Below are 27,706 nucleotides of genomic sequence, written 5' to 3' on the forward strand. Positions count from 1 at the left end.
GATGTAGCAGTTTGGGAATAAAGACTAATGAGTTATGTGCAACGAAAAGGAGGCGTTCTAGGGAAACTTGTCAGTCTCACTCAGTCCCGCCATCTTCTCTCAAGACTCTAGACTTCAAATTCAGAGAGCTGGGTTATTTCCCACCCTTTCTCTTATTTTTTTTTAAAGCAGTACCTGAGTATATTCTCTCTTATTAAATAATCATTTAGACTATGAATAAAGCGAAAGTTCACCTTGACACCCCCACTCCCCCTGAGATAACCACTCTTTTCTGGTGAGTATCCTTACAGACCTTTCCTATGCATTTTTTTTTTTAATATGAAATTTATTGTCAAATTGGTTTCTATACAACACCCAGTGCTCATTCAACAAGTGCCCTCCTCAATACCTCAATACCCATCCCCTCCCCTTCCCCCCCACCTCCATCAACCCTCAGTTTTTTTTCAGTTTTTAAGAGTCTCTTATGTTTTGGCTTCCTCCTGCTCTAACCTTTTTTTTTTTTTTCCTTCCCCTCCCCCATGGTCTTCTGTTAAGTTTCTCAGGATCCACATAAGAGTTAAAACATATGGTATCTGTCTTTCTTTCTATGACTTATTTCACTTAGCATAACATTCTCCAGTTCCATCCACGTTGCTACAAAGGGCCATATTTCGTTCTTTCTCATTGCCCTGTAGTACTCCATTGTGTATATAAACCACAATTTCTTTATCCATTCATCCGTTGATGGACATCTAGGCTCTTTCCATAATTTGGCTATTGTTGAGAGTGCTGCTATAAACATTGGGGTACAAGTGCCCCTATGTATCAGCACTCCTGTATCCCTTGGGTAAATTCCTAGCAATGCTATTGCTGGGTCATAGGGTAGATCTATTTTTAAGTTTTTGAGGAACCTCCACACTGTTTTCCAGAGCGGCTGCACCAGTTTGCATTCCCACCAACAGTTCAAGAGGTTCCCGTTTCTCCACTCCTCGCCAGCATCTATAGTCTCCTGATTTGTTCATTTTGGCCACTCTGACTGGCGTGAGGTGAGATCTCAGTGTGGTTTTGATTTGTATTTCCCTGATGAGGAGCGATGTTGAGCATCTTTTCATGTGCCTGTTGGTCATCTGGATGTCTTCTTTAGAGAAGTGTCTATTCATGTTTACTGCCCATTTCTTGACTGGATTATTTGTTTTTTGGGTGTGGAGTTTGGTAAGCTCTTTATAGATTTTGGATACTACCCCTTTGTCCGATATATCATTTGCAAGTAACCTTTCCCATTCCGTTGGTTGCCTTTTAGTTTTGTTGATTGTTTCCTTGCAGTGCAGAAGCTTTTTATCTTCATGAGGTCCCAGTCGTTCATTTTTGCTTTTAATTCCCTTGCTTTTGGGGATGTGTCAAGTAAGAAATTGCTGCGGCTGAGGTCAGAGAGGTTTTTTCCTGCTTTTTCCTCTAGGATTTTGATGGCTTCCTAGGCATTTTAATGTGGGTGTATACGCAGTCACTGAGATTAGCTCATTGACAGCAAGGTGGCACATCTGTATGGTGCAGCTGGTGACACAGAAGGAGGTAACTCTATATATCTTCACAGGTACTTTCTGTGTGTGACAGCAGAATAATTTTGACCTCTGCTGTTGTTGACCTGACTGACATTTATTTTGGCTCTTTTATTTTCTTTTTAATCCTCCTTTGCAAGGGACTGTGAATTGACTGCCTTTCTTTCTTTCTTTCTTTCTTTCTTTCTTTCTTTCTTTCTTTCTTTCTTTCTTTCTTTCAGATAGCTAGAATGAGGCCATTTTCTTTTGAAAGGCAGTCCTAGGATTTCTAGTGCTTTTCTGTAATCGTGCATACATGAATGTGTTTGCATGTATGTCTTTACATATAGTTTCTTGGTTGTGGACCATGAGACCTGGAATCATTTTGTTTTCAGATACATACATACAGCTTTACATTTGTTTTCACAATTGATTTTACAAGTTTACCTACAAAAGATAGAACACGTTTGCTGGAGAAATTACTATGACTCAGTCAAAATAGAGTTGTATTTTTTGTTTGGCAGCAATCAAAAGTGTGGCCTAGAGGCAGTAAGCATTAAGCATCCAGATTTCTGTCTTGGAATGTATACATGGCCATGTGATTAAAACTTTATTTGACAAATTTATATGGTAGATGAGCATACAATAAATGTCTTTGAAGTCTTACACCAGAATCAGACTGTAGTTGAGTTAAATAGGAAATTTCTAGACTGTGCCCTTTTCTGTGGTATTTGTGGTTGCTGGGACTTGCTAAGTTATGCAAGTGTTCCAGCACGCCCAGAAGACTGTCTAGAGTCCCTTGCTACGATGTCTAATTTTGGTGAGGCTTTACAGTACAAGTAATATATACAATTGCTGTTTGGCTTATTATTTTTTGTTTGTTTGTTTTCTTGTTTTGCAATGGTTGGCCAGAGAGAAATGTGTGGCAATAAATACCTGTGGTTTAGTATTGTGACCATGGATGGCATACTGCCTTTTTTTTTCCTTCTGTGCCAACTCTGATCAGTTAGCTGTAGCTTCCAGGGATTCTGAGTTTGAGGCTAGGATCAGCAGAGAATAACCCACCTACTTGATTAATGATGCCCGTCATGGGTTTGGTGGTAAGGTGTGGGGAATGGTGGCAAGGGTCATCCAGAATACAGGGCAATGATTGTGGTCTGACTTTGCATAACTTTGCTACGTTACATTTTTTTAAGAACTCAAAGTTGAACAACTCATAATTGATTCCTTATTTTAAGTTTACACTATTATACTAGGATGAACTTAACCATATGTATATATTTTCAAGGCAAACAAAACTAGCCATCGCCTATTCAGGCCAAGTATATATGTGTGCATAAGTAATACGTACCATTCACTTACTAACATTGCTTTTGTGAGTTCGAAGACCTTTGCAACCTTGACATTGGTGCTCAGGAAAAAAGACCCCAAATAGTGCCATACTTTTAAAAAACTTTAAAAAGTATGAGTTTAGCAAGTGAAATTCGATAGCATACCAGAGTTTTTTAGAAGTCACCTTTTGTGTTTCATTGCCCTTGGTCATCTCTTGAGAGACCATTTTTTAGTTCATCTGCAGTTATACCTAAGTAGCAACCCTCCTTAGATGAGTTGTCCTTTCTCCTTGCTGCATTTTTAAAATAGAGGCCATGGTTTTGGTGCAGGGGGTGGGGCAGATGTGCAGATTGAAACTTTTTCTTTCTTGCTTTTGTGAATCAGGCCACGTTGGCCACACAGTATCCTTGAATATGGCTTGAGTCATGAAGCCTAGCAAAATGTACCGGTGACCTACCATTTTTTGACCTCATAACAGTATGTTTTTGGGGGACACATGGCTTCCTTTACCATAATGTTTGTATCTGTATCTGCATCTCTCAAACTCAACTCCTGCAGGTGTCTTTCTTTCTTCTGGAGGAGAATGAAGGGAGTGAGGGAGTAGATACAGTTTTAGATGAGGTTTTTAATAGTTCAGATTCATTACTAGCTTGACCAAGAGAATAGGAAAGACTCACTGTGTGATTTTTGCCTCTGGTTTTCAAAATTCTGTATGTTATTTCAACCTTTCCTTTCTGCCAGCTCTGGAGAATTCATGGTTGTATGTTATGTTATAAAAATCATGGTTGAATGTTAAAAGTAAATTTCTAAGAGCTTTCCAATATTAATCTAGCCAAAGAGAAAGTCATAGGAACTTTGCTCATCCTACCTTTCCTTTTTTAAAATTCTTATTCACTTTATCTTTTTGTCCATTTTTTAATGGCTCAAACAAAATAGAAAATTGAGATATAATTGACATATAACATTATGTTAGTTTTTTTTAAAAAATTGAGATATAATTGACATATAACATTATGTTAGTTTCAGGTGTTTACACATAATGATTTAATATTTGTAACTTTTTCTCTGTGTTTAATTAATAATGTAGAGTCTCTTATAATAGCCTCCCCAATATTTCCATATTTGGTGAAACTGTTTTAGAAAACAAAAGAATCACTTGGGAAGAGTGGAGAGTTCAAGAGGGAATTTAAATTTAAGATAGCTTAGGGGCACCTGGGTGGCTCAGTTGCTTAAGTGGCTGACTCTTGGTTTCAGCTCAGGTCATGATCTCAGGTTCATGAGCTCTAGCCCAGCATCAGGCTCTGAGCTGACAGCTACTGAGCCTGCTTGGAATTCTCTCTCTCTCTCTCTCTCTCTCTCTTTCTCTCTCTTTCTCTTTGTTTCTGCCCCTCCCCTACTCACCCTCTGTATCTCTCTCTCAAAATAAATGAATGAACATTAAAAAAATTAGGATAGCTTATATATTTATCCAACTTAAAAAATTTGTTCAGTCAATATTCATTGACTGCTAAGTGCCATTTTGTTAGCATTCTTATTTGCTGTATAATTCTTGAGTGCACTGAAAACTCACTGCTTTATTTTTAATAGTTTAGATAAATTGACTATCTTAAATTTAATTGGCTGTCCTAAATTTTCACTTCTTTTAGTTAACTAGTTGAATAGTATTTATTATTCACATTTGCACACCAACTATTATTTTACCAAATGCAAATAAGCAAGCATTGGAAAATATCACGGTCGTTTTAAAACAGCTGTTTATTTATGTATATAAATATTATTAAAAACATAAGCACCTGATTTTTTTGCTTTTGAAATGTTTTTATTTTGGGTTAGTCATAACTAATACACATAATGGTTTTTGCAACAAGTTTGTGGGTACTTAATGAACAATTTGTAACTTTAGAAGTTAAATAAATTGGAAATACTGAAAGTGATAGAAAAGCTAGTCTCTAAAAAAACTTAATAACCTAATAGCAAACATGGCTTTAGATTGATATAACTAAGCACTTTAATATTGAAACATTTTCAGAATAGGATTTTTGTTCCCAGGGGAAAAATAAACTTGATTTTAAAATATATGTATACTTCGTTTTTTTTTTTCTCTTCCCAATGCCAAAAGGTGTACTCTCTATTTTTGTTATGAAAATGCTGCTTGTTTAAAGTATTGTAGCAATTTTGTAAATCAATAAACAGAACCATGTTAACAGCGTGGGGGAAGCTTTAATAAATTTGCCATGTCACTAAGAAAATTTAAGGGCAGCATGTTTTGAAAGTTTAAGGAAGGGTAACTCTTTGCTTTTAAAATAATGTGACAGTTGGTTTGCTGCACACTTAAATGTAAAATCTGATTGGCTAAATTAAAATTAGTGGTGTGATGTGAGAACAGATTGTAGGAGAAGTAATAGTTGACCTTTAAATGAAAGCATTAAGTGGATCACCTTGTTTGGCTAGATCAGGGGTTCTCCACCTTGGCTGTACATTAGAAACCCCCAGGAGCATTCAAACTTCCTTACGGTTGGCCCAGACCAATTACAGCAGATTTGGTAGGGGTGGACCCAGTTCTTGATATTTTTTAAAGCTCCCCCACAATTCCAGTGAGTATCCAAGGCTGAGAACCACTGAGCTAGGTGGAAGCTCTCACTCCTGATTGTTGTATTTAGGAGGTATATTATATAGCATTCAAGTTTGGGGCCATCATCTAACAGCCAGAAAGTCCAAACATTTTTCAGGTCCTTAGTAGCATGGCCTGATGATCAGCAGCATTGGCTTCACTTGGAAGCTTGTTGGAAATGCAGAATGTCAGGCCCCTACCTCAGGTCTACTGATCCCCAGGTTATTCTCAGGTATTTTGGAGGTGATATTAGGGTAAATGTAGCTCTTGATACATCCTGCCTTCAGCTTCTGTCTCTGGTTGTCTGTCCTAGGTAAGTTGTGATATTTTCATACAGGGTTGGAAAATGAAACTAGTGCTGTGTGCTCACATCAGCAGGTTACAAGCTAGAGATGATTTTTCTGATCTGGAGCACATGTAAAGGAAATGACGCCCACTATGACCATCAGCACCAAACTGCACTCTCCCCAAAATGGGGAAGAAAAAGACACTGAAAGAATGGTCACTGGGCTGAAGGCCATGTGTGCTCTTTCACTCCCTGCATACAGCTTTCTTACGTATTAAGGAAAAAAAGAAGTTATAGTCCTTGCAAGAATACTTCTTCATACACATCTTTATTTTGATAATTCTTCTCTGCAAGAGAAAGTTCCTTTTAAGTAAGAAATTTACTCATCCCAGTCTCAAATGGAAATGAAGAAAATCAAATCCTCCAAATGCTCTGGAGTGTCTGTCCAACACCCAGCTTTCAGAAACCTCCCTTATCATGGCTGCGGTCCCCTACCTTAAACATTCCAGGAACTCTCAGCTGGCTTCCCTGTGTCTAAACATGCACTGAGAACAAGGCAGATTACCTCCTTCCTCTAAAGTTGGAAAGGTTCTTTTCTATTATTTCTTCAGAGCCCATAACATGGTTTACAGAGAGCTTTGGCTCTCCCATCCCTGTCTGTTCATGTGATATGTTGGGTTAGATAAGCACCCTATTTCCAGGTTTGGAATTGCAGATGGCAGTGAAGGGCTCTAAGCTTTCTGAGAAGAGGAGTTGACTACACTGGAACTGAGAAGCCTCTTTCTGGGGAGTGACCTGAGGGGATTTTGCTGTCTGCCCTACCCTGGAAACATAATGACCCTGAAAGTAGAATAGAATCCTCTTCTCTCTAAAGAGGCCCTCCCTCTTGCCCTCTCGCTCTCCAGCAGGTTTGAATTTTGGTGTTGTGAAAGGGTGGCAAGACCACACTGATAAGTGGGGACCTGGGTTCTAGTTTCAGCTCTGCTACTAACTATGTGGCTTTGGGCACGTTATTCAAAGACCCTGGGTCTCAGTATTCTCTCCTTGCAGCTTTCTTTCTGGTGAATATCTCCATTAGGGGCCCCTTAATTGTGGTCCTTCCATTTATTAGGGCGTCAGCCTCCCATCTGGTCTTGGCCTGCTGGACCTGGTGATGTCCCTTCTCTGCATCTTCTTTGAGTTGTTCTAAGCAGGGACATAAGGGTAGAGGAGGTACCCAGCCTCTCCTATAGATGGTGGTGAGGTTCTCAGCGGATTGGGGGAGGAGGAGTACCCGTGGGCCTCACCTGACTACAGTGCCCTTAGACAGAACTGGCAGCTGTCAACAAAGAGCTGATTTTGTTCATGTGTTAGAACTGCAGGGAAGAATTCTGTCTTCCTGTTCCTCTCGAAGTCTGAGACTGGTGTCAGACAGGGTCCCCTCAATATCCCTAGAAACTCCCCCTATAATTCAGGATATTTGTACCTATTACATCCTTCGCAAGAAGCATTTGGCATCCTGAGCAGCAGAGCTCTGGAAAGGTTTTCCAAAATGGGGCTTATCACTGCCTCTTTCTATGGGGAGCTATGAGTATTTCTCAGAAGATGCCTTGGCATCTATCTGCCTGTTCCCTTTGAAACATGTAGGGCAGTATTTCTTAAACTTTTTGAATCACTGACATCTTTAAAAATGAAATGAAAAGTAGGAGTCATGTCCCTAAAAGATACACATAGGCATAATCTCGGTATGCTTATGGACCCCTAAAGATACGAGGATAAGCATGAATTTCAGGTTCGGAGTCCTGACTTTGAGGACATGCTGCCTTTTCCACAGGATTCCTGACAGATTTGAAAGCTCTGGTATGTCTGCTCTCTCCTCTTACTTGCTTCTTACCTTTTCTTAAAATGTAGTAGGAGTGAGTGGGAGTCATCCCCATGAGCCACATTCTCAACACGGCATCCTCAGGGGAGCTCAGCTTGCTGGGCTGGACTGTCCTACCTCTCCACTGCCAGTTCCACGGCAGCAGTCATTGTCACTGGGAAGGCCGTGGGCACTAAGGTGCCCTCTCTTCTCCACAAGTTCCCTCTCTCCCACACCTCTTATGTGCCCAGAGAGTCTACCAGCCTGGCTTTATTACTGTATTCTTAAGACCCCAGACAACCTTAAGAAAGACCTTTCCATGAATGGTTATAAAGCCCTGGAGCCTTAATAATTTAATTTTAATAATTTACGGGACCACTATGGGCTAGAAATTTGGTGTTAGGTCAAGGTCTTCCTGTGAAGTCCTCCTTCCTTTCCAGGTAGAAATAAGCTCATTGATGTAGAATGGCAAGCAAACATCATAGCTTTCTAAGAATAGCTAAAGACTTGTAAATCTAAAATTTGATCAAGTAAGTACTTTGCTTGAATCTCTTTCATGCTCCTCCTTAACCTCTTAGGGAAAAGCCCAAACTGTATAATGTTTCTGAGGCTTTTTGCAGTGCTGCCTTTCCTCTTGCCCCCAGCCCTTCAGAAGCTATTGTACCAGCCTTACTAATCATTTTTTCTACTTTTTTGAAAGCCTCTGCAGGTGCAAAGGTCCTCTGCTTGGAAAGCCCCACCCTGCTTTTCCTTATTCTGCCCACACTTTAGGTTGAAGCTTTGACAGGGAACTTCCTCTAACCTGATTGTTCTGCATTTCTCTGACTGGATCAGATGCCCCAGCGGTGTGGTTTTGAGCACTTTTTTTATTTTTTAATGTTTATTTATTTTTGAGAGAGAGAGACAGAGCATGAGTGGGGGGAGGGTCAGAGAGAGAGAGAGGGAGACACAGATTCTGAAACAGGCTCTAGGCTCTGAGTGGTCAGCATAGAGCCTGACACAGGGCTCAAACTCCAGAACGGCGAGATGATGACCTAGGCTGAAGTTGGATGCTTAACCAACTGAGCCACCCAGGTGCCCCTGGAGATATATATATATATATATATATATATATGTATATGTATATATATACATATATGTATATGTATATATGTATATGTATATATATGTATATGTATATATATGTATATATATTATATATACATATATATACATATATATTATATATGTATATATATGATATATATATTAACCATAGCCACTAAATTTCATTTCTTAGATGATATCCAATTCCTCCTACGAGGATGTAGTCCTGTTTACACCTTCCATGTTTCAATCTGCCATAGCCTGGCTCAGCCTGCATCAAGTGCAGCACCCGTGAAAACTGTTCCATCATCAATTAAGTTTAGGAAGCACTGTTCTGGAGAATCACAAACACATTTAGCTCATCAAAGACTCTGAGAAGTCCTGCATAAAAAAGTAGAATTATCCATGTCCTAAGTTTATTTGGCTGTGAAACACTTTTTTTCAAAACATCTACCAACATCCTGAGAAGAGAGTTTGGGAAATATTGACCCAGAGATACCAAAAGGCATAAAATTAAGCTTTAAGCCTTCACTTTTTATAACCTTAGACTAAAAATTGATGGGCCAATCTGTTTTTAAAAATTCTGTTTAGCACTCTTTCCTCCTTTTACAAGGAAACTAAACTTTTTCTGTTTGAATTTTTCAAAGTTATATTTGGGGCAGAGTAAACAAATACAAATTACTTTCTCTTTTTTTGGAGCAGTATCATAAAACATTATTCTTGAATCAGTCTCCATAGAGACCGTCACTTGAATATGTTATTTTACCTGCTGTTTGTGATTTACCTCTCTCCTTACCTCTACATGGCTCCTCTATATAATCAGCTACTATTGAAAACAGGTAATAAGTTCACGTGGCTGCCCCATGTTGCCTGCCTAGGCTGCTGCTTCTGCTAAGGCATAAATAGAGGTCAGGCCTTGCCTCTGGCGCAGGTGTTCTTGGCTAGATAAACCGGTGCTCCTCCCCTCTCCCCTCCCTCAGTGCCTGCCAAGCCTGCGAGCTGCAACTACAGGAAGTATGAAATCTTTGCAGCATGAAGAGTTCTCCTGAGCATGGACTGTAGTACATGTGAGGATATTAGCATGTTGGGGCTGGGAATCATCCTCAGGAACCACCAGTAAGTTCTGCCTCTTATTTTAAGGTAAGAATAGGCATTTAAAATGGTTACCTGACATAGTGGATGCTGTTGGTGCTACCCAGATCCCCCAGGGTACGTGTACCCCACTGGGTTTCTTGAGTGTTGGCTGTTTAGCTACCCTAGTCTGCAGAGACTGCCCTGGTCAACAGGTACCCCTCCTTACCTGGGAGATTATTTCCCTCCCACCTTCCATCCCCCCAAACTCACAGCCTGTAGCTGCTGGCTGGTAAGGGGGTACAAAAGGTCAGCCCCCTTGTTCCAAGATGGAACCAACTGTGGTACAATTTATGTTCCCTTGTGGGATAGGGGTGATGTCCCCACTGAGAGTCTAGCTTAACCTTCTTCCTCTGTTCTGCTTCCCTCACTTCTTTTTCTGAGATGAGATCAACTGCTTCTGTAGGAATCCCTGTCTTGGGCTCTGTTTCTAGGGAATCTGACTTAAGACAGAATATTTGCTGAATAAATTAAATACCCCAATTTTGTTTTAGAGAATAGAAGTTGACAGTATATGTACTTAAGCTTTGGCCACTTGTATTGACATTTAGAAGGCAATTGTACTTACATTTAAGAGGTAATTCATTAGGCCAGTAATCATCTTTATTGGTTTACAATTATTAATTAAAGTGGATAAATACAGATTTTTCTGGCACTAGGTATTTTATTAAGTATAGAATAATTGTTTAAAAAAGCATGGTAGGAGTATACCATTGAACATGTGTTTTTTAGTTTTGAGAACCTTTATTCTGTCTCAACTTGGAGTTGCAGTAGGGGATATGGATTCAGTTGCACAACATCATTTTCCCTGAAGTTATCATTTTCTCTTGACTGCCTTCCTTTGAGGGATAGGGTCTGTATTATCTTGCTCAGTTTTGCGTCGTTCCCTATGGTGTCTAGCACAAAATAGTGTGAATTGTAGATGTTTGGTATTTTTGATGGATTTAGTTGAATGAGTTCCCCTAGAAATATTTTTCTTGGTAAGTTTAAAAGATGTAAGCTGTTATTTTGGTTTTTAATTGACTTTTGAGGATGAATTTATCCATGAGAATCAAATCTATGCTTTAAAAAATGTTGACTATGTCCAACACAATAATTCAAATATTTGCTTTAAGGAACCTATCGTTATGGGCCATTTTGAACCCTATCGTCATGGGCCACTTTGCCTGATCTGTGATCATTTCTGTGATTTGTTCAGTCATACTCCCCAACCCTAGGATTTCACACAAAACAACCAACCACACATTTTGAGGTGCAGATAGCTTGCTTTATTTTGTTGTTACTATTTCTCAAGGAGGTCCAACAATTGTAACTAATAATCGAATTTATACCTGCATGAAAGGAACTACATCAAATTGACATTCTGGGTAGTTAGTAATCTTGCAGTTGTTTTTAGTTTAACGACAGCTTTATTTTGTTGTTGTTCTTTTTTTTTTTTTTTTTTTTTTTTTTTTTTTTGCTGTGGCTCATTGCTTAGTTGCCCCAGTTTCTCAGGTTTCAATTTAAATTTAGAGCTACCACACGAAGGCATTGGCTGCACCCCAGAACCTCCAAGAGTTGCACTGCTCTGGCAAAGGAATACTTGAATAGCTTGGTGAAATGAAGGGATGGCCAGGCGATGTTACTTTTCCAAGCTATCCCTGCATTCTCTATGGTCAGAGACAGTGCAAAATGAGCGAACAAAGTGTTGGCCGTTACACTTTGCTCTGGTAATATCTAAGTCATAATTTTGAGTGTGACATCATCAGAAAATGTAAGACGTTCAAGTGTTGCTTACAGGAGGGTAAATGCAAACATCACCAATGCCTTACATTCCTGATTCAGTAGGTATTGGTGCACATGTCAGGTTACACGCATGGCATCATCTTTTAGGTGGATAGGACATCTTCAGTGGGGAATTTCTCAACCCACTGAGGCATACTTAGACATCAACGTTATGTTGAGGCACAAAGATTGATTAAGTGTTGAGCAGGGTATTCATTCCATAAGAAACTTTCTCCTGCCAACAGTTAGTTTCAAAAGTTACATTGTAAAATGTCATAAAATAAATGGTACAAAACTTTATAACCGTCAATCCGGCTATATACAGTATGTACATGTCACTAGAAAATGTATATTCTTAGGTCAACAATTATGAAAAGATTGAAATGTATAATTTTGAACTTTGACTCATTTAGGTTGATACACAACTACTTTTTCTTTTTTAATATTTACAGATCAGAAAGATTAGTCCATGTGAATCATGTGTGAAAGGTTAAGAATGAGTAGGAGTATGAGAGCACGGGCTCTCTTAAATAGATCGAATGTTTATATTCACAGTGGCAGAGTCAGATCCAAATTCATTCCCTAGACTAAGGGTATAAAGTCCACCATCTTGTTTCTGTACATCCATGATGATGAGAGTCGTCAGGTCATCTGTGTTTTCAATGTGGAATCTCCCGTGTTGTTCTTGATGTTGAATTTTTCTTCCACCACGGGACCATGTTATTTCCGGGATAGGCTCACCCGTAAAAGCACAGGCTACTGTTAAAACTTTGCCCTCATCAATGCTGATGTCAGAGGGAAGAGCTTCAATTTTAGGTGGAATTCCTTTATGGAACAACAACAAAAATGTTTTAGGAACTGAAAACACAATGATTTACTTTCTACTAAATTGTATGAACTAAAGGCTATACCGTGCTACTAGGCTTATCTACCTCTACCAGTAATTTCATTGCTCACCTCTTATGCCTGCTTTAAGCATTCTACTAGTTGAGCTTTCCAGTTGTGTCATACTAGATTTTCCCATAAAACTGCTGGAACTCATTTCTACAAAGGACTCTTGCATGGAGGACATGCTTTGGGCAGACATGCTTGCAAATTTCATTTCAGTCATGCTGCTAGCACTGCTGCTGCTGAAACTGCTGAAGGAGGCCTCCTGCTTAGAGGCAGACATTTGGACTGACTGAGACGAGAAGCTTCCTTGCAAGCTCGTGTCACCACTTGTCCTCAATACTACCTCTCTGGGAGGTTCTTCAACTAGAGCTGTGGAGCATAGCAGATACACAGTGAACATTGATGACATCCGGTTAATTGGTGACATCTGACATTGACTTGCAGAAATGGAAAACTTACACACACACACACACACACACACACACACACACAGTAACATAACCCAAACAATTTGCTGTGGAAGCATAAGCAAATACATACATTTGTCAAGAGCTAGCTCAATGTCTCCAAGAAACGTATCTTTTATATTTCTATCATTGTATTACATGCAGGTGCTAGAATAACTGGGAGAAAAATGATTAGTCATATAGAAAATAATATAGATTTTGTGCATTCTGGAAACAAATGTAACAGGGCACTTGGTAGCTTGGCTTTGAAAGTTAATTTATCCACATATCTGTTTAGCTGTCAAGAAAATTTGTAAGGATGAGGGGAGACCTGTGCCTCTTACTCACGGAATTTAATAAGGCTCATCGGAGTTGGTTGTGCTTGGAAGACAAGGGCAAAAAAACAAAAAATATATAAAGGCCTTAAGCAAGTAAAAAAAAAAAAAAGGGAAAGATCTACTTACGAAGGACCGTTAAGGAAGCAGTAGCTGAACACTGGCCATGGAAATTTTTGGCCTTAACTGTGTACTTTCCACTGTCGCTTACTGATGCATTTCGGATTTCAAGAGAATATACATTTCTGGAGCGACTTACACTGATATTTGAAGAAACAGAAATCTAAAATGTAAGGGGGAAAAAAAGAAATGTTTCTTTGAGCTCTTCAGGAATAGATGTGCCATTTTAAATTTTCTTCAATGACATATTCATAATTAAACTTACTGGCAAGTTGTTTTTAAACCATTCGATTTCAGGGGATGGCTCACCACTGATTTCACAAGAAAAGAGAACATTTTGTCCTTCATTAATATTTTGAGATCTGGGCTGTGAGATGAAGGCTGGAGCATCTGAGAGTTCTTTGCTCAGGGTCAAGTCATACTGACACTTGATGATCCCTTGGCTGGTTTTGCCAATGCAGGTGAGGATCCCTTCATCTTTGTGACCGGCCCGCTTGATGGTTAGGGTCTGATCACTGCCTGAGACACCGTATCTGTACTCTTCAGAGTTAGTGAGCTCTACTCCATTCAGTACCCATTTCACATCAGTGGCACCAGCAATGTTGGCTTTTAAGGTCACTTTCTGACCATCAGTTATGCTCATCTGAGTAGAAAATGCTTTAATCTCGGCATGTGTTCTGATTTCTTCCGATGCCTGTGATGTTTTAGTGATTTCCTCATGGACAATGGATTTTTCCAGAGAGGTTGCTTCTGATTTCTTGACTTTTTCAGAAATGTGAACTTTTGAAGCTTCCTCCTTGATGGCTAACTTTTCCTGAGATTTCACTTCTGACATTTTCATTTCTTCAGAAATGAGGGCTTTTTGGGAAATTTCCTCTTGGACAACCGCCTTCTTTTGCAATAAAACTTCAGAGGTCTTTTGCGTAGATACTTTCTGTGCCTCAGTGTCTTTTACAGCTAAAAAAGAAACCTCTGTTAGGTGTTAGGCAAACTTAATTGGAAAGAGGTCCCACCCTTTACTCTTTTGTAGTTCTGCAAGTGAATAAATAATATACACACAAAAAAAGTTGTTATGCATGATTTTTGAGATCAGTGTAATGATTCTTTAAATTGAAGATGGTTCTTATGACTTAAGGGAAAAGTCTCAAAAGAATAGTCAAATTATTTAGGATAGGTGTGGATTTAGGAAATTTTGATTAATAAAAAAATTGAATTATGTTTTAGAAGATTGAAGGAAAGCAACCTAATTTTTTTTTCTAAATTTTTATTTAGTTTTGAGAGGGAGACAGAGACAGTGTGAGCAGGGGAGGGGCAGAGACAGAGGGAGACACAGAATCCGAAGCAGGCTTCAGGCTCCTAGCAGTCAGCACAGAGCCCCATGTGGGGCTCGAACTCACGAACCATGAAATCATGACCTGAGCCGAAGTCGGATGCTTAACCAACTGAGCCACCCAGGTGCCCTTGAAAGCAACTTAATTTTAACTGGGAAAAGTAATATAGCTCTTTTACAAACTGCACTGCTTTGGAAAATTAGCAAGAGTGAAAGTTTATGGAAGCAGTACCATTTTGTATATTCACCTGACTTTATTCCTAAATATTCTTGGGAGCAGTGGCTGCCTCTTTGGAATCTTAAATAATACCACATATAATTAGGTACCTGATATGTGCTTTTTATGCTACTATTAGGCTTTCTTTAAATATGTGTATTTGTGTACAAATGGTATTCTGGAATTTGGAAAACAGTTTTACTGGGTACCTCAGTCAGTTAACTGTCCAACTCTTGATTTTGACTCAGGTCATGATCACAGTAAGTGAGACGAAGCCCCACATCTGGCTCTTCCCTGACAGAGTACGGTCTGCTTGGGATTCTCTCTCTCCCTCTCTGCCCCTCCCCTGCTCATGCTCTCTCTCACTTTCTTGCTCTCAAAATAAATAAATAAACATTAAACCTTAAAAAATGAAAACAGTTTTGTTTTAATATTTGTGTGTGTGTGTGTGTGTGCATGTGTATGTAAGGGAGAATGTTTAGAAAGTTTCCTTAATATCGTTTTTCTGAAAAATATTGGTACGAACAAAAGCCAACCTACCTTTTATAGTTAATTTACAGCTAGAGGACACAGATCCAGCTGAATTTGTTATGGTGCAAGTATAAAGCCCGCTGTCAGAAGTATCAGTCTTATGAACTTCTAAGAAGAAAACTCCTTTGTCTTCAGAGAGTTTATATTTACTTCCTTGTGTAAGAGCCTGTAGAATGCAAGTTATTTGAGTGTTAAAAAGTGAGTTAAGTTTAAACATTTTTGGGGAGATGGAGATGAGGGAAGAAGTTAGATTTTTAGGAGATACCATCAGGAGATAATTAAGAAATGGTTACCTTTCCATCCTTTGTCCAGATGACTGTCGGCCATGGTTCTCCAGTAGCTTTAACTGAAAATTTAGCAATGCTGTCTGAAGAAGCAGTTGTATCCTGCAGCCCAGTAACAATTACTGGTTTGGAGGAAATTGGTTCAGGAGCTTTTGCTTCCGTTTTCTTGGTTTCTGTAGACTCAGCAGTTTTCTGAACTGCTTTCTTAGTTTCTGATGTGCTTGACACCTGCTCATGGATACTCTTAAAGGCTTGTCCTGTAAACTGGAAGTTAGTTTTGGAAGTTCCACCTTCACTAGATATCTCGCAAATGTATTCTCCACAATCCGATTCCGTGAGGTTATGGATCTTGAGCTCATAGGCACCATCTGCTGAATAATGAAACTGGAAATGCCCATTTTCCTTCAGTTTCTTGCCATCTTTATACCAGGTGATCTCTTTTGCACATAATGCACTACTTTCGACTGCACAGGTCAGCTTTGCAATATCTTTAGAAGCTTCAGCCTTCAGGGACTGAGTTATCTTGGGTGGGACGGAGACTCGGAGCTGCTGAGCTTTCTCAGTCGGTGTGGGTTTTGTCTCTGTGGGTGATACGGATTTTGGGTGAGAAGTAACTGGTTCTGGGGATTTCACTCGTTTTGGAGCCTTACTGGTTTCTGGAGATTTCACTCGAGGCTCTGGGGATTTGACTCTCGGTGGTGATGTCACAGCCTTTTCAGTAGCCCTGGCCTTTTGAACAGTCAGAGTAAACTGTGCTTCTTGCTTCCCTTCACTGTTTTCTACCACCACGCTGTAGTTGCCCTCATCAGAAGCCTGGACTGAAGAGATCTCGAAGGTCGATTTGTACTTTGTGGTGGTCACTTGGTGGCGGGCAGAGGTACTTATCACTTGTCCTCCACGCAGCCAGATCACAGTGGGTACCGGCTCACCATCTGTGTCGCAAGAAAACCTTGCGGACTCGCCTTCATACACGGTTATGGACCTTGGCTTTGTTAGAATTCTTGCGGCCAGAGTCGTCTTGATCTTTCTGTGTGTGGATTTTTCTTCCAGCGACTTTTCTTCTACTGCAGCGCTTTTCATTTCTGCAGAGGCGTGGTGTTCATATGCTAAGAGACTTTCCCTTGTCTCTGTCATCTGTGACTTCACTTCCCTGACCGAAGAAGAAGCTTCCATCTCAGATGTTTTCTTAAATGATGAAACCGCATACTCCTCTGTTCTTGTTAGCTCAGGGAAGACAGACCGGGGGACCTCTTCGTCTCTGCGTCGGGAAGCATAGGTGGTGTAATCCCCGCCTGTTACATCCAAGGTCGCGTAGTCTGAAGCCTCACCTTTGTAGTTGGTGCACACAGCACGGTATGTTCCACTGTCCTCGGTGTGACAGTCCAGAATTTCCAGGGTCAGGACCCCGCTCATGTTGGTGTAACGAATCTTACTGCTTTCTTGGAGTTCAACGCCATTATGGTACCATTTAACCTCGGCAGTTGGCTTAGACTGAACGTTTAAGATAAAACGTGTATTTTGGCCATATGGTACCCTGTGGGAGCGCATTCTCAGTGTGATTCGAGGCGCATGGTCCAGCGTAAAAGGCTGCTGACTCAAAACTTCATACATCCTTTCTGATGTCTTCTGAGTCTTTAAAGCAGCTTTCATGGACTCGTACCTGGAAAAGATATCAAATCTTGCGGACCTCTCAAATCTTGAGAGTGATCTCTCACTGGACACAGGGCTGGGGGAACGTGGGCGAGTTCTCTCTGGAGTAGGAGACCTTCTTTCTGTGTCCTCTTCATATTCCTCCTCTGGATGTCGACGTGGCCGGATCAGCTCGGACACTGGCCTCATTAACTCAATGTAGGTTGGAGACAGGGAACGCCGCCGCCTCAGTAGTCTAGACACAGATGAGGAGGACTCTCTTTGAGCATGTTTTGAGATTTCATATTCTTCCTCAATTTCTGTTATTTCTGTCACTTCTCTCTGTCGCCTGGATTTCTTTCTAGACTTTTCCTCCTTTGACATGTGTTCAAGCTCACTTTTGTATTCCGACAGTCGCTGAGTGGTAGTAACTGGGCGAAGCAACTCTTCATCTTCTTTCTCGGCCATGATCCTTTGCCGTTGTTTCGGCTGTCTGTAGGAGGCCCGGGCGTGCCGTTCCCGCAGTTCTGCATAACTTGTGCTAGTCTCCTCCTTCATGGGGATGTGATAGGTTGAATATCTGAAGTCTTTTTTTGTTTCCTCCACCTTGACATGAGCTTGTGGTGAAGAGTAACGCAGGCTAGAAAGCTCAAAACGTGGAGGGCTTCGGCTTGGTGGTGAGGCTGAGAAGCCTAATTCAAGCTCTTCTTCAAGACGCAGCCTCTCTTCCTCTGTCCTTTTCATTGCCAAGTAGTCATCAATGGGCAGGAGAAGTTCTTCATCCGACATGTCTCCAAGAGAACGTCTTCTAGGTCTGTAATAAAAGTCATAATCAGGAGAAGGTGTGCGGCGGCGGGCTGGTCTCACCATTTCAAGATCATCTTGGGACAGTTTGGGAATACGCCATCTAGGTCTGTATTGATCTGTAATGCGTGGAAGAGGCATCACATAGAACTGTTCCCATCTGGAAAGGCGGATGCGCTTGGGTCTTTTCTGTACAACTCTGTCAATTTTCCCAGGCATTTCATATTGATCACGTATCTTTTTGTACCATTTCATGTCAGACATAGGCACAAATTGCTTAATGCGTTGGTCTTCTTCTATTAGAGTCTGTTTGTATTTGCGTGGCTCTGGTACTTCATAAGGCATACGGAGTTTTCGCTCTTCCTTCTTTTCTTCCGTCTCAAGTCGGAATTCCCCTTTTACGGTCTTGGTGCTTACAGCTGGTTTGTAAAGGATGGCAGCTTCTCTCAGAGCCTCTTGGGCCACCTGGGTCAGTGGCACCGTTTCAGTGCCAGAAAGGATTTCCGCCATTCTTAGTGTCTTGTCAATTTGCTTTTGTACGTGTCGTTCACGCTCCTCCTTACTCTTGAATTCTTGTTTGACATACCTTAGGCGTTCCACTTGTAGGTGAGCCTGGCAGCTGGTAGATCCAGCTGTGTTTGTGGCTGTGACCCTATAATAACCTGTGTCTTCAGGCAAAGTGTCTCTGATGTGCAAAGCATAATAATCCAAGCCTTCATGGAGAATTTCAATGTTAGGCCCAAGGGACAGTGGCTGACCATCTTTCTCCCATTTTAATGTTGGTGGGGGGATGCCAGACACTCTGATCTCAAAGCAGACACTTTGGCCTTCTTGGCACTCTGCGTTTGCCAGCAGCCGTTTGAACATGGGTCTTAAGGTTGTATCTGTTGGCGGTGGGTGTGGGGTTACAGTCAGCTTTGCCTTACAGCTGTCCTCACCATATTTGTTCCTTGCCACAACAGTATATTCAGCATCATCATCCATAGTTACACTGCTGATTGTTAACTGGTAAAGACCCTTGTCAGACTCAAAGGTGTACTTTGCATCATCATCACCTGGTTTGATTTTCTGACCTGACTTATACCATGTTACACGAGGCTCAGGGTGGACAGTTATAGTTACTCCAAACCGGACATTTTCACCCACATAAGCTGTCTTGTTATAGAGAGGTAAGGTAAATTCTGGTGGCCTTTCCAGAAGTCTCATTGTGTCAGTTCTGCGCTTAATTTTCTTCATGGTTCTACGGCAGTAATAGTCATAAGTTTCTCTCACACCTTTAACAAATAGCTCTGCGTAAGAACTGTCTTCACCGTAGTCATTGACTACTTTGCATCTGTAGGTACCATCATCAAATCTGGTAATGTCTTTGATGTACATGGTGGCTACTCCATCTGCATAGGTGATTTCATATTTCTCACTGTTCTCCAGCTGTCTGACTCCAAAGTACCAAGTCACTTGGGTAGACTGATCATAATTTTCAATTTTGCATACGTATTTGGCATATCCTCCTTCTTCGCCAACTGCATGCATTATCTGTCCAGAAACAGGGCCAATTTCAATGGATGCTACTTTAACTTTAGCAACACTGACTCCCCTCTGAGATCGAATTGCACCGCCGCAAGAGATTCGGGCTGCTGACACAACCATGTTGAGGTCTTTCTTGATCAGAGTGTGGTAGTAACGCCGGTGTTTTAATGTTCTGATGACTTTAGTACTGACTCTTTCTATCTTCTGCTTCAGCCATGGATGCTGGAGTGCCTCAGATGCTGTCATGCGAGATTTTCTCTCTTTCACTAACAGCCGGTCAACAAAATCCATGGCTTCAAGGCTAATCTCTTTGAATGCTTCTTCATCAAAAGTATATTCGGCATTCATGATGTTCTCAATTATCTGTTGGTTAGTTTCTGCCAGGAATGGATTAATACCACTTAACAGCACATACACGAGCGTGCCAAGTGACCACATGTCTGTGGCAGTGCTGACAACATCATGCTGGTGGACTTCAGGTGCATAGTATTCTGGGGCAGTGAACAGAAGCCTGAAGTTGTCCCCTGGCTTCAGCTGACGGGCTTGACCAAATTCTATGATTTTAATGACGGAGCTCCTTCTTGTTTGGTAAATGATATTTTCTGGTCTAATGTCAAAGTGTCCAATATTATGACTATGTAAGAACTCAAGTGCTTCACAGACCTGGCGAACATAACTTACAATCTCTCTTTCGTTAAGTTCAAAAGCGCTTGTGTTAATGCGTTCAAATATGTCAAGTCCTGATATGAACTCAAAGATCATAACTAATTCTTCCATGCTCTCAAATGATTCGTGGAGGTATAAGATGTTTCTGTGTCTAGCAATGTTTAGAATGGAAATTTCCTTCTTTACCAAAACCTGGTCAGTCCCTTTAACTTTAACAAATTTGGCCATGTAAGTCTTCTTTGAGGATGTTTCAACACAACGGTGGACAATTCCAAATTGACCACGTCCAAGATCTTCAGCAATCATATATTTCTCATAGAGTTCCTTAGTTGAAGAGTGAGATGCTTTAGTCATGGAAACTTCCCTGGTTTCGTCTACCTCTTCATCATAGTTCATAGCTCTGGTCTTGTCTTCTTTGGTTATGGTTGGCTCTGAAGGCTCAGAAGGCTTACTCAGGCCAAATTTGTTTTCAGCTATCACACGGAACTGGTAGCTTGTTTTTCCAAATAAGTTGACCACGGTGTAACGTGTTTCTCGGGCCTGTCCTACACGGATCCATCTTTCTGCAGTAGTGGCACATTTTTCGACAATGTAGTTGGTGATTTTGCTGCCACCATCAGAAGCTGGCTCAGTCCATGTTAAGTTGACAGAATCTCGTGAGACATCACTAACTTTGACTCCTCTGGGTGGGTCAGGAACATCTGCCACATCCAGTTCAACAGTCTTCTGATCAATTCCAAATCTGTTCTTAGCACAGACCACATAGAAACCAGCATCTTTTCTCTCTACTCCATTGGGGAAAACAAGTGATGTGAAAGATCTTGTGACAATAACTTGGTAGTGTCCATTATTGTCGATCAGATCTTGTCCTTTCTGCCAGGTGATCACAGGATCTGGTTTGCCACTGAAAGGGATCTTGATGCTGACCACCTCACCTCGGAGAGCGTGAACCGCTCCCATGCCTTCAAGCGTTTTAGGCAAGTGTATCTTAGCTGGAACTGTATCAGAATAAAAGAAGAAAGAATATAATTTAGCAATCCCCAACACTATTTAAGTGCAACAAACACCCCCCACGAACCCTAATTAATATGTCATCTAGCACCAAACTGATGTTTATAGATTTGTAGTATTTACCTTCCACTTCCAAGGAAGCTGTGCCAGACACAGATCCCCCTTGGTTGGTAGCTCTGACTTGATAAACTGTGGCATCATCATCTGTGACACTTGCAATGATGAGCTGGTGGTAACCACCCTTAAACTCTTGAATCCTATACTTTAATCCATCTGCAATGATTTCTTTGCCTTGTCTGTACCATTTCACAATAGGTTTTGGGTGACCAGTCACTTTGCAGACCAGGGTAGCATTGCTCTGATATCTGACATTTAGATTTCTCAGTTCCTCTTTAAAGTGTGGCGCCTGAATTGGGACATCAGATTTAGGAATGGCAGGTTCTGATATTTCACTCCATTCACTTTCCCCACCTAGGTTTTCACATTTCACACGGAACTCATATTCAAGACCTTCAATAAGGTTTTGCACTGAAAAGACAGTTTCTCGAATTTCTTCTGTTGTCACAGCAATCCATTTATTCTGCTTCTTCTCACGTTTCTCAAGGTAGTAATTTCTAATCTTTGCACCTCCATCACTGGCAGGTGGCTTCCAAGCCACAACACAAGAATCTTTTGTGAGAGCAGTAATAGTTGGTTTGCCAGGAGCACTTGGCTTTTCTGTTTCAAAGAAACAAAAAGGATTTTAGTCATGAGGTGAAACAAGCAGCTCTATTAAAAACTTAGTTTTCAAAAATAAAATTTTATGAACTCCAAAGTTCTAAGAATAGCTATTCCAGAAAAACGAAATGGGTTACTTTATACTAAGAAACTTATCAAAACACAAAGTTCCTTTTTAAATAAGAAGATGGGGTTTGTTTTTTGCCCTTCAAGATGTGCAAAAATTCAATTTAAATGGGATAAAAGGTGCTTGTACTTTGCCTGAGTCTTGACTGTTTCCTTTCAAAAGTTATTTCTATTAACAAGAATTTTACGTAAAGATGGAATTTTGCCATATGAAGATTGTAGAGGTTGTACAAGAGGTTGTACTCACCGAAAGGACTCTTAATGATCACAACTGAGGCAACCTCTAGAGGGTCACTGATGCCAAAAGTGTTCTGAGCCGAAACTCGGAAGTAATAGCCAGCATTTTCTATGAGGTTTACAATTCTACAGGTTGTCACTGAGATGGCTGAAGACACCAATTGCCATTCAGCCCCTTCCCTGGCCTCACATTTCTCCACCACATAGTTGGTGATCCAGGAGCCTCCATCATCTGCAGGCGGTTTCCAGCTGATCACTGCAGAGTTCTTCAATAGAGCTTCTATCACAATTGGTCCTGTAGGTTTGTCGGGTTTATCTGTTGGGAGAAAACACAATTGTAGTGGTTTTTTTTTTTTTTTTTGTAGTGTGTCTCCTGAGATCTATTTTTTCTTCAAAAATTAAAAAAAAAAAAAAAAACTAAACTAAAACGAAATACCTTGTATTTCTACATCAAGGATGGCATCAACTGTTCCAAAAACATTGCTGAGCTGAACTTTATATTTCCCAGCATGAGTCTTACGTTGGACATTCTTCATGACAAGATGAGTATAGTGCTCAGTGTTTTCAATAGTAATGTTTTCTGAGTTTTGCAAAAGTTTCTGGCCATAGAACCAAGTGATGGCAGGTACTGGACGACCAATGTACATAACGTGAAGTCGAAGTGTCGAACCCACAGCACCATAATACTTCTCTTTCAGTGGGTAACCAGGATGGAACTGCGGTGTTGCTTGTAGGAGAAGCTTACTACTGGTTTCTACCTCTCCAACCTCATTTGTAGCTATGCAGGTATAAACACCTTCATCTTCTTGTTCCTCTGTCATTACTGTTAAAGTATGTGTGCGTCCATCTGAAGACATTTTGTACTTCCGGCTTTGTACCAGCTCCTTACCAAACCGGTACCATTTAATATCAGGAAGAGGCCTTCCAACAATCTGGCATGAGAGTTGAGCAGCTTCGCCCAACTTGGTGGTAACATCCTTCATTTCTTTGCGCACTCCTGGAGCCTCTCCAGCTGAAGGATATGAAAGATAATATTAATGTATTAATATTACTACCAAATCTGTAATCCTCTGTCCTTGTATATCAGGAATGAATTTATCCTTTTGACTAACACTTTATTAGATACCATGGTTTATATATGAGTCTAATTCTTAAAAATTTCATAGTGCTTTTCCTGGGGTCCTACGGAAAACAGGGATTCAGTGAGCACACCATTACATTATTATGTAGAGTGACTTTTCCCTTTACATTGGGAAACATCAACAATGTAGAGGAGTGGGATGCCTGGGTGGCTCAGTCAGTTAAGCATCCGACTCTTGATATCAACTCAGGTCATGATCCCAATGTTGTGGGATTGAGCCCCACATCGGCTTGGGATTCCCTCTCTCCCTCTCTCTGCCCCTGTCCCACTCTCGTTCTCACTCTCGCTCTCACTAAAAAACAATGTATAGGGGCTTGGAGAAGTATGAATTATGTCTATAAATCTGTAGCATCTTGGCCCTTGTTTAGGTTCTGCACCTAATATCTACTGAAGTTATGTGCTTGGAATGACTTCCTGTAGAATGTATTGGCTATTCCATGTGTGTGTATATGCCAAAGTGAGTGATTCTGCCCAAACACTTGGCCTCCAATAAAGTTTTCTAGATATCTACTTAATATAGGGAAAGAATTAGCCTTAACATGTTACTTAGTTTGTAGGTCATGAGCAGAGAACTAATGCCAACTTACATGTTAGTTTAGTCTTTACAGACATAGCAGTTCTTCGAGGTCTGCTAAGCCCAGTCTCATTCTCAGCAAAAACTCTGAATTCATATTCAGTAGATTCTAGCAGACCCCCTATTGTGAATTGCCTGTCCTTGATGCGGTCCTTATTGCTCTTCTTCCAGGCACTGTCTCCAGACTGCCTATATTCAACCCAGTATCCAAGGATTTCTTTGCCACCATCACATTCAGGTTTCTCCCACTGTAGAGTGACGCTGTCTTTGGATATTGAAAGAATCTCAAGTTCTCCAGGTTGGCTTGGCTTATCTGAAATATTTTAAAACAATTGAAAAGGGAATCAGCTTTATTGCTGAAATAAAAGAGAAAGACCAAGATGGCTTGCCTCTATGATTTGAAACCCTTTAGAAACTCTCTCCTTACCAAATGGATCTTTGCAAACAACTGGTTCAGAAGCAGGGCTGGTCTCACTTAGGCCAACATCATTCTGTGCAATGATGCGGAACTGATATTCAGCATCAGGAACAAGCCCAGTGACAGTGTACATTGTGGTCGTTATCTGAGTCTTGTTGTGTCTGACCCACTTGTCAGTTGATGTCTCCTTGCGTTCAATGTAGTAGCCTGTGACTCGAGAACCACCATCGTCTTTGGGCCGGGACCAGGACAGGCTGACAGAACTCTTGGTCACATCAAGTACTTCTGGAGGATTGCTTGGAGGCTCTGGAGGATCTGGATGTAAAGTAGGAAACGTGTTAAGAGTACAACCCCATATCTTGTAAGCTGATGGCTTACAAAACAAAAGAGTACTGAAAGAATTTTTACAGTGTTGTGGTTGGAAGAGTACTTACTCAGTGGTGTTTTTGGTATGACTGGTTCCTCAGACTTCAAAGGTTTGCTGATGCCAAACTGGTTTTCAGCTGAAACACGGAAATGGTATTCCACGTTCTCTTTGAGGCCTTTTACAACCAGAGATGTACCTCGGACTCTGGAATCAATGGTATACCAGGCGGCTTTAGACACTTCTCGTCTCTCAAGAATATAGCCTAAGATGTCGGCACCGCCATCATCGGCAGGGGGTCTCCAACTGACCCTTACAGAGCGAGCTTGTATGTCGTCATATTCAAGTGGCCCTTCAGGAGTGTTGGGATTTCCTATCACCCTGACTTTGATGTAAACAGCCTTCTTGCCACACTTGTTTTCCAGAACCAGGTCATAAGTGCCAGAGTCATCCCTGTCTGCTTCTTTGATTACAAGCTCAGTGTGTGTTTCAGAGGTTGCAATCATGGCACGTTTACTAATATCTTGGCCTTCCTTGGTCCATTTACATATTGGGAATGGTTTTCCTTTGATTGGTATGGTAAGTCTGATGACTCCACCTTGTCTTACAAAGATACCTTCTTGGTATCTTTCATCAAGTTCATAATCAGGATATTCTGGGAAAAAAGATCCAGTTACAATTAGCATTTTTGTGGGGTGGATGGTAAGAAACAAATCTTAAGACAGTCATAGCAGAAAGTAAATGATCGTATGTCTTACCGAGCATTTCAGTGACTTTGACTGTTCCTGGTACCTCAGCAGGCTCCCCAGGTCCACCAGCGTTACAGGCTAGGACCCGGAATCTGTATTCAGCGCCCTGAGGTAGGTGTGTTAGAGTATACTCCCGAATCTTGGTTGGAGTGGTGTTACATTTGGTCCATTCGTGTTGATCTACTTTTTGCATTTCAATCAAATAGCCTGTGACTTTAGATCCTCCTTCATCTTCTGGAACACTCCAGGCCAGGGAGACTGATGTCCTTGTTGTATCAGTAACTCTTGGGTTTTGCGGCTTTCCTGGAGGAGCTGGGAATAAGACAACAACATATTATTAAAGTTGCTGCAAAGCTGAAAATCAACTGTGCCACCTAACATTCAGTTGTGTAAACATGAACTGTTGGCATTAGAATACACTGTTGTTAAAATTTTATTCATTATTATCAGTTAAAAATACTCAAAACTCTTTTTCCTTTGTCTTAAATGTGCTTTATTTATGATTACTGCCATCTTACGTTCATTATCAGCTTTTAAAGTGCTTTCAGAGATATTGTTCTAAACATTTAACACTGATATAGGTCATATATTTTAAGTCCCTTTTTTTTTTAAAGAGTAGGGAATAGACTCAAGAGGAGAATAAAAAATTACTTGCCAAAAGTTGCTAGGGGCTGGAGCGGGGAGGGGATTGGTGACAAATGAACTTTTTGGGCTGATGAAAGTATTCTGTATTTTTATTGTGGTGGTGGTTATATAACAGGACCTTTTCAAAACTTAGAATTACATATTTCAGAAGGGTAAATTTTACTACATTAAATTATACCTCGATACATTGACTTAATACAAAATGTATTTACCAATTGGATCCATGGCAACGATGGGTTTGGAAGGACGACTTGGTTTTCCGGTCCCTCTCACATTAATGGCTGTGACACGGTGTTCATATTCTAAGCCTTCAATAAGGCCAGTGGAACGGTACCGTGTCATAGTCACTGGTACTTTATTTACACGGACCCATCGATCTGCTCTCACTTCTTTGCGCTCTATAATATATCCAGTCACTTGGGAGCCACCATCATTTTCTGGTGGATACCAAGTCAGTGTCATGCCATCACGGGAGACATCAAATATCTGTAATGTTTCTGGAGGTCCAGGAATACCTGCAGCAAGACAGAGGTAAACACATTATGGCAATGGGAATAAATTAAAATAAAGACGCCTACATTTCTGTGTGTCTTAGCTTCTTAAGTAGTATATAAGGCTTGTGACCCTTTTTCTAACGTTTTCATTTTTGTACTTTTCTTGAGGTTCCTCACTTTCTTCTATTTTATAAACATTTATTAAGCACACATTCTGTATTTTTTTCTGTGACCTAGCTAGTCCCTCTTGCCTCCCTCCCTCCTTCCTTTTTGCCTTCCTCTTCTCTTTCATTAAAACAAAACAAAACAAAACAAAAAAACAACAACAAAAAAAAAACTAACCATGTTGAAAACTTCCAAGAAAATTCAGAAACCTTAGAAAGACCCTGGGGTTAATTCTGTGATCTATTTTTGCTTAGGGCATAGTAAAAACAAATTCCTTTCTGTTAACATTCAGAATAAGGTGGGGAGAATGGGAGACTTAAGGGTCCAAGGACTTACTGATGCTGCTGCGACATTCTATGACCTCAGACTGTAAGTAGGAGCCAATCCCGAAGCGGTTTGTTGCAGCCACACGGAACACATACTCATTTCCTTCAATGAGTCTGGTAAACTTAAATGTCGGTCTAGTCACTGATTCAGACACTGGCAGCCATCCTGGACGATGGGCATCACGTTGTTCTACCACATAACCACTCAGTGGAGCACCACCATCCAATTCAGGTGGTTGCCAGGAAATGGTAATTGAAGTAGCATCAATTTCATCTATCTTAATAGGCCCAGTTGGTGGACCAGGCTTGTCTATGAAAGAGAAAGAAATCCAGGAAGTTAGTTTTCACTTCAAATCAAAATTGGGTGACTGAACATCAACAACTTGTGTGTGTCT

The 27,706-nt window shown here is 40.7% G+C and overlaps 1 protein-coding gene across 50 annotated transcripts in view; it reads right to left on the reverse strand.

Annotated features, from left to right (window-relative positions):
- Positions 1–11,045: 11,045 nt before the first annotated feature.
- TTN (titin) overlaps positions 11,046–27,706 on the reverse strand; it is a 275,212-nt gene continuing 258,551 nt past the window's right edge. For 49 of the 50 annotated variants that reach the window (XM_053215372.1, XM_053215354.1, XM_053215355.1 and 46 more), the window contains 15 exons: positions 27,322–27,621; positions 26,539–26,841; positions 25,691–25,993; positions 25,003–25,587; positions 24,578–24,883; positions 24,164–24,463; positions 22,872–23,447; positions 22,446–22,751; positions 21,479–22,072; positions 15,728–21,342; positions 15,444–15,600; positions 13,622–14,313; positions 13,366–13,519; positions 12,522–12,824; positions 11,046–12,389 (listed from right to left, as the gene is read on the reverse strand). In XM_053215372.1, the coding sequence (XP_053071347.1) occupies positions 12,091–12,389; positions 12,522–12,824; positions 13,366–13,519; positions 13,622–14,313; positions 15,444–15,600; positions 15,728–21,342; positions 21,479–22,072; positions 22,446–22,751; positions 22,872–23,447; positions 24,164–24,463; positions 24,578–24,883; positions 25,003–25,587; positions 25,691–25,993; positions 26,539–26,841; positions 27,322–27,621 (10,793 nt within the window). In that variant the 3' untranslated portion in view covers positions 11,046–12,090. The remainder of the gene's footprint in view (positions 12,390–12,521; positions 12,825–13,365; positions 13,520–13,621; positions 14,314–15,443; positions 15,601–15,727; positions 21,343–21,478; positions 22,073–22,445; positions 22,752–22,871; positions 23,448–24,163; positions 24,464–24,577; positions 24,884–25,002; positions 25,588–25,690; positions 25,994–26,538; positions 26,842–27,321; positions 27,622–27,706) is intronic. The other variant, XM_053215357.1, reaches the window with a different exon arrangement.

Source organism: Acinonyx jubatus, chromosome C1, assembly GCF_027475565.1.
Source record: "Acinonyx jubatus isolate Ajub_Pintada_27869175 chromosome C1, VMU_Ajub_asm_v1.0, whole genome shotgun sequence".
NCBI classification, from domain to species: domain Eukaryota; kingdom Metazoa; phylum Chordata; class Mammalia; order Carnivora; family Felidae; genus Acinonyx; species Acinonyx jubatus.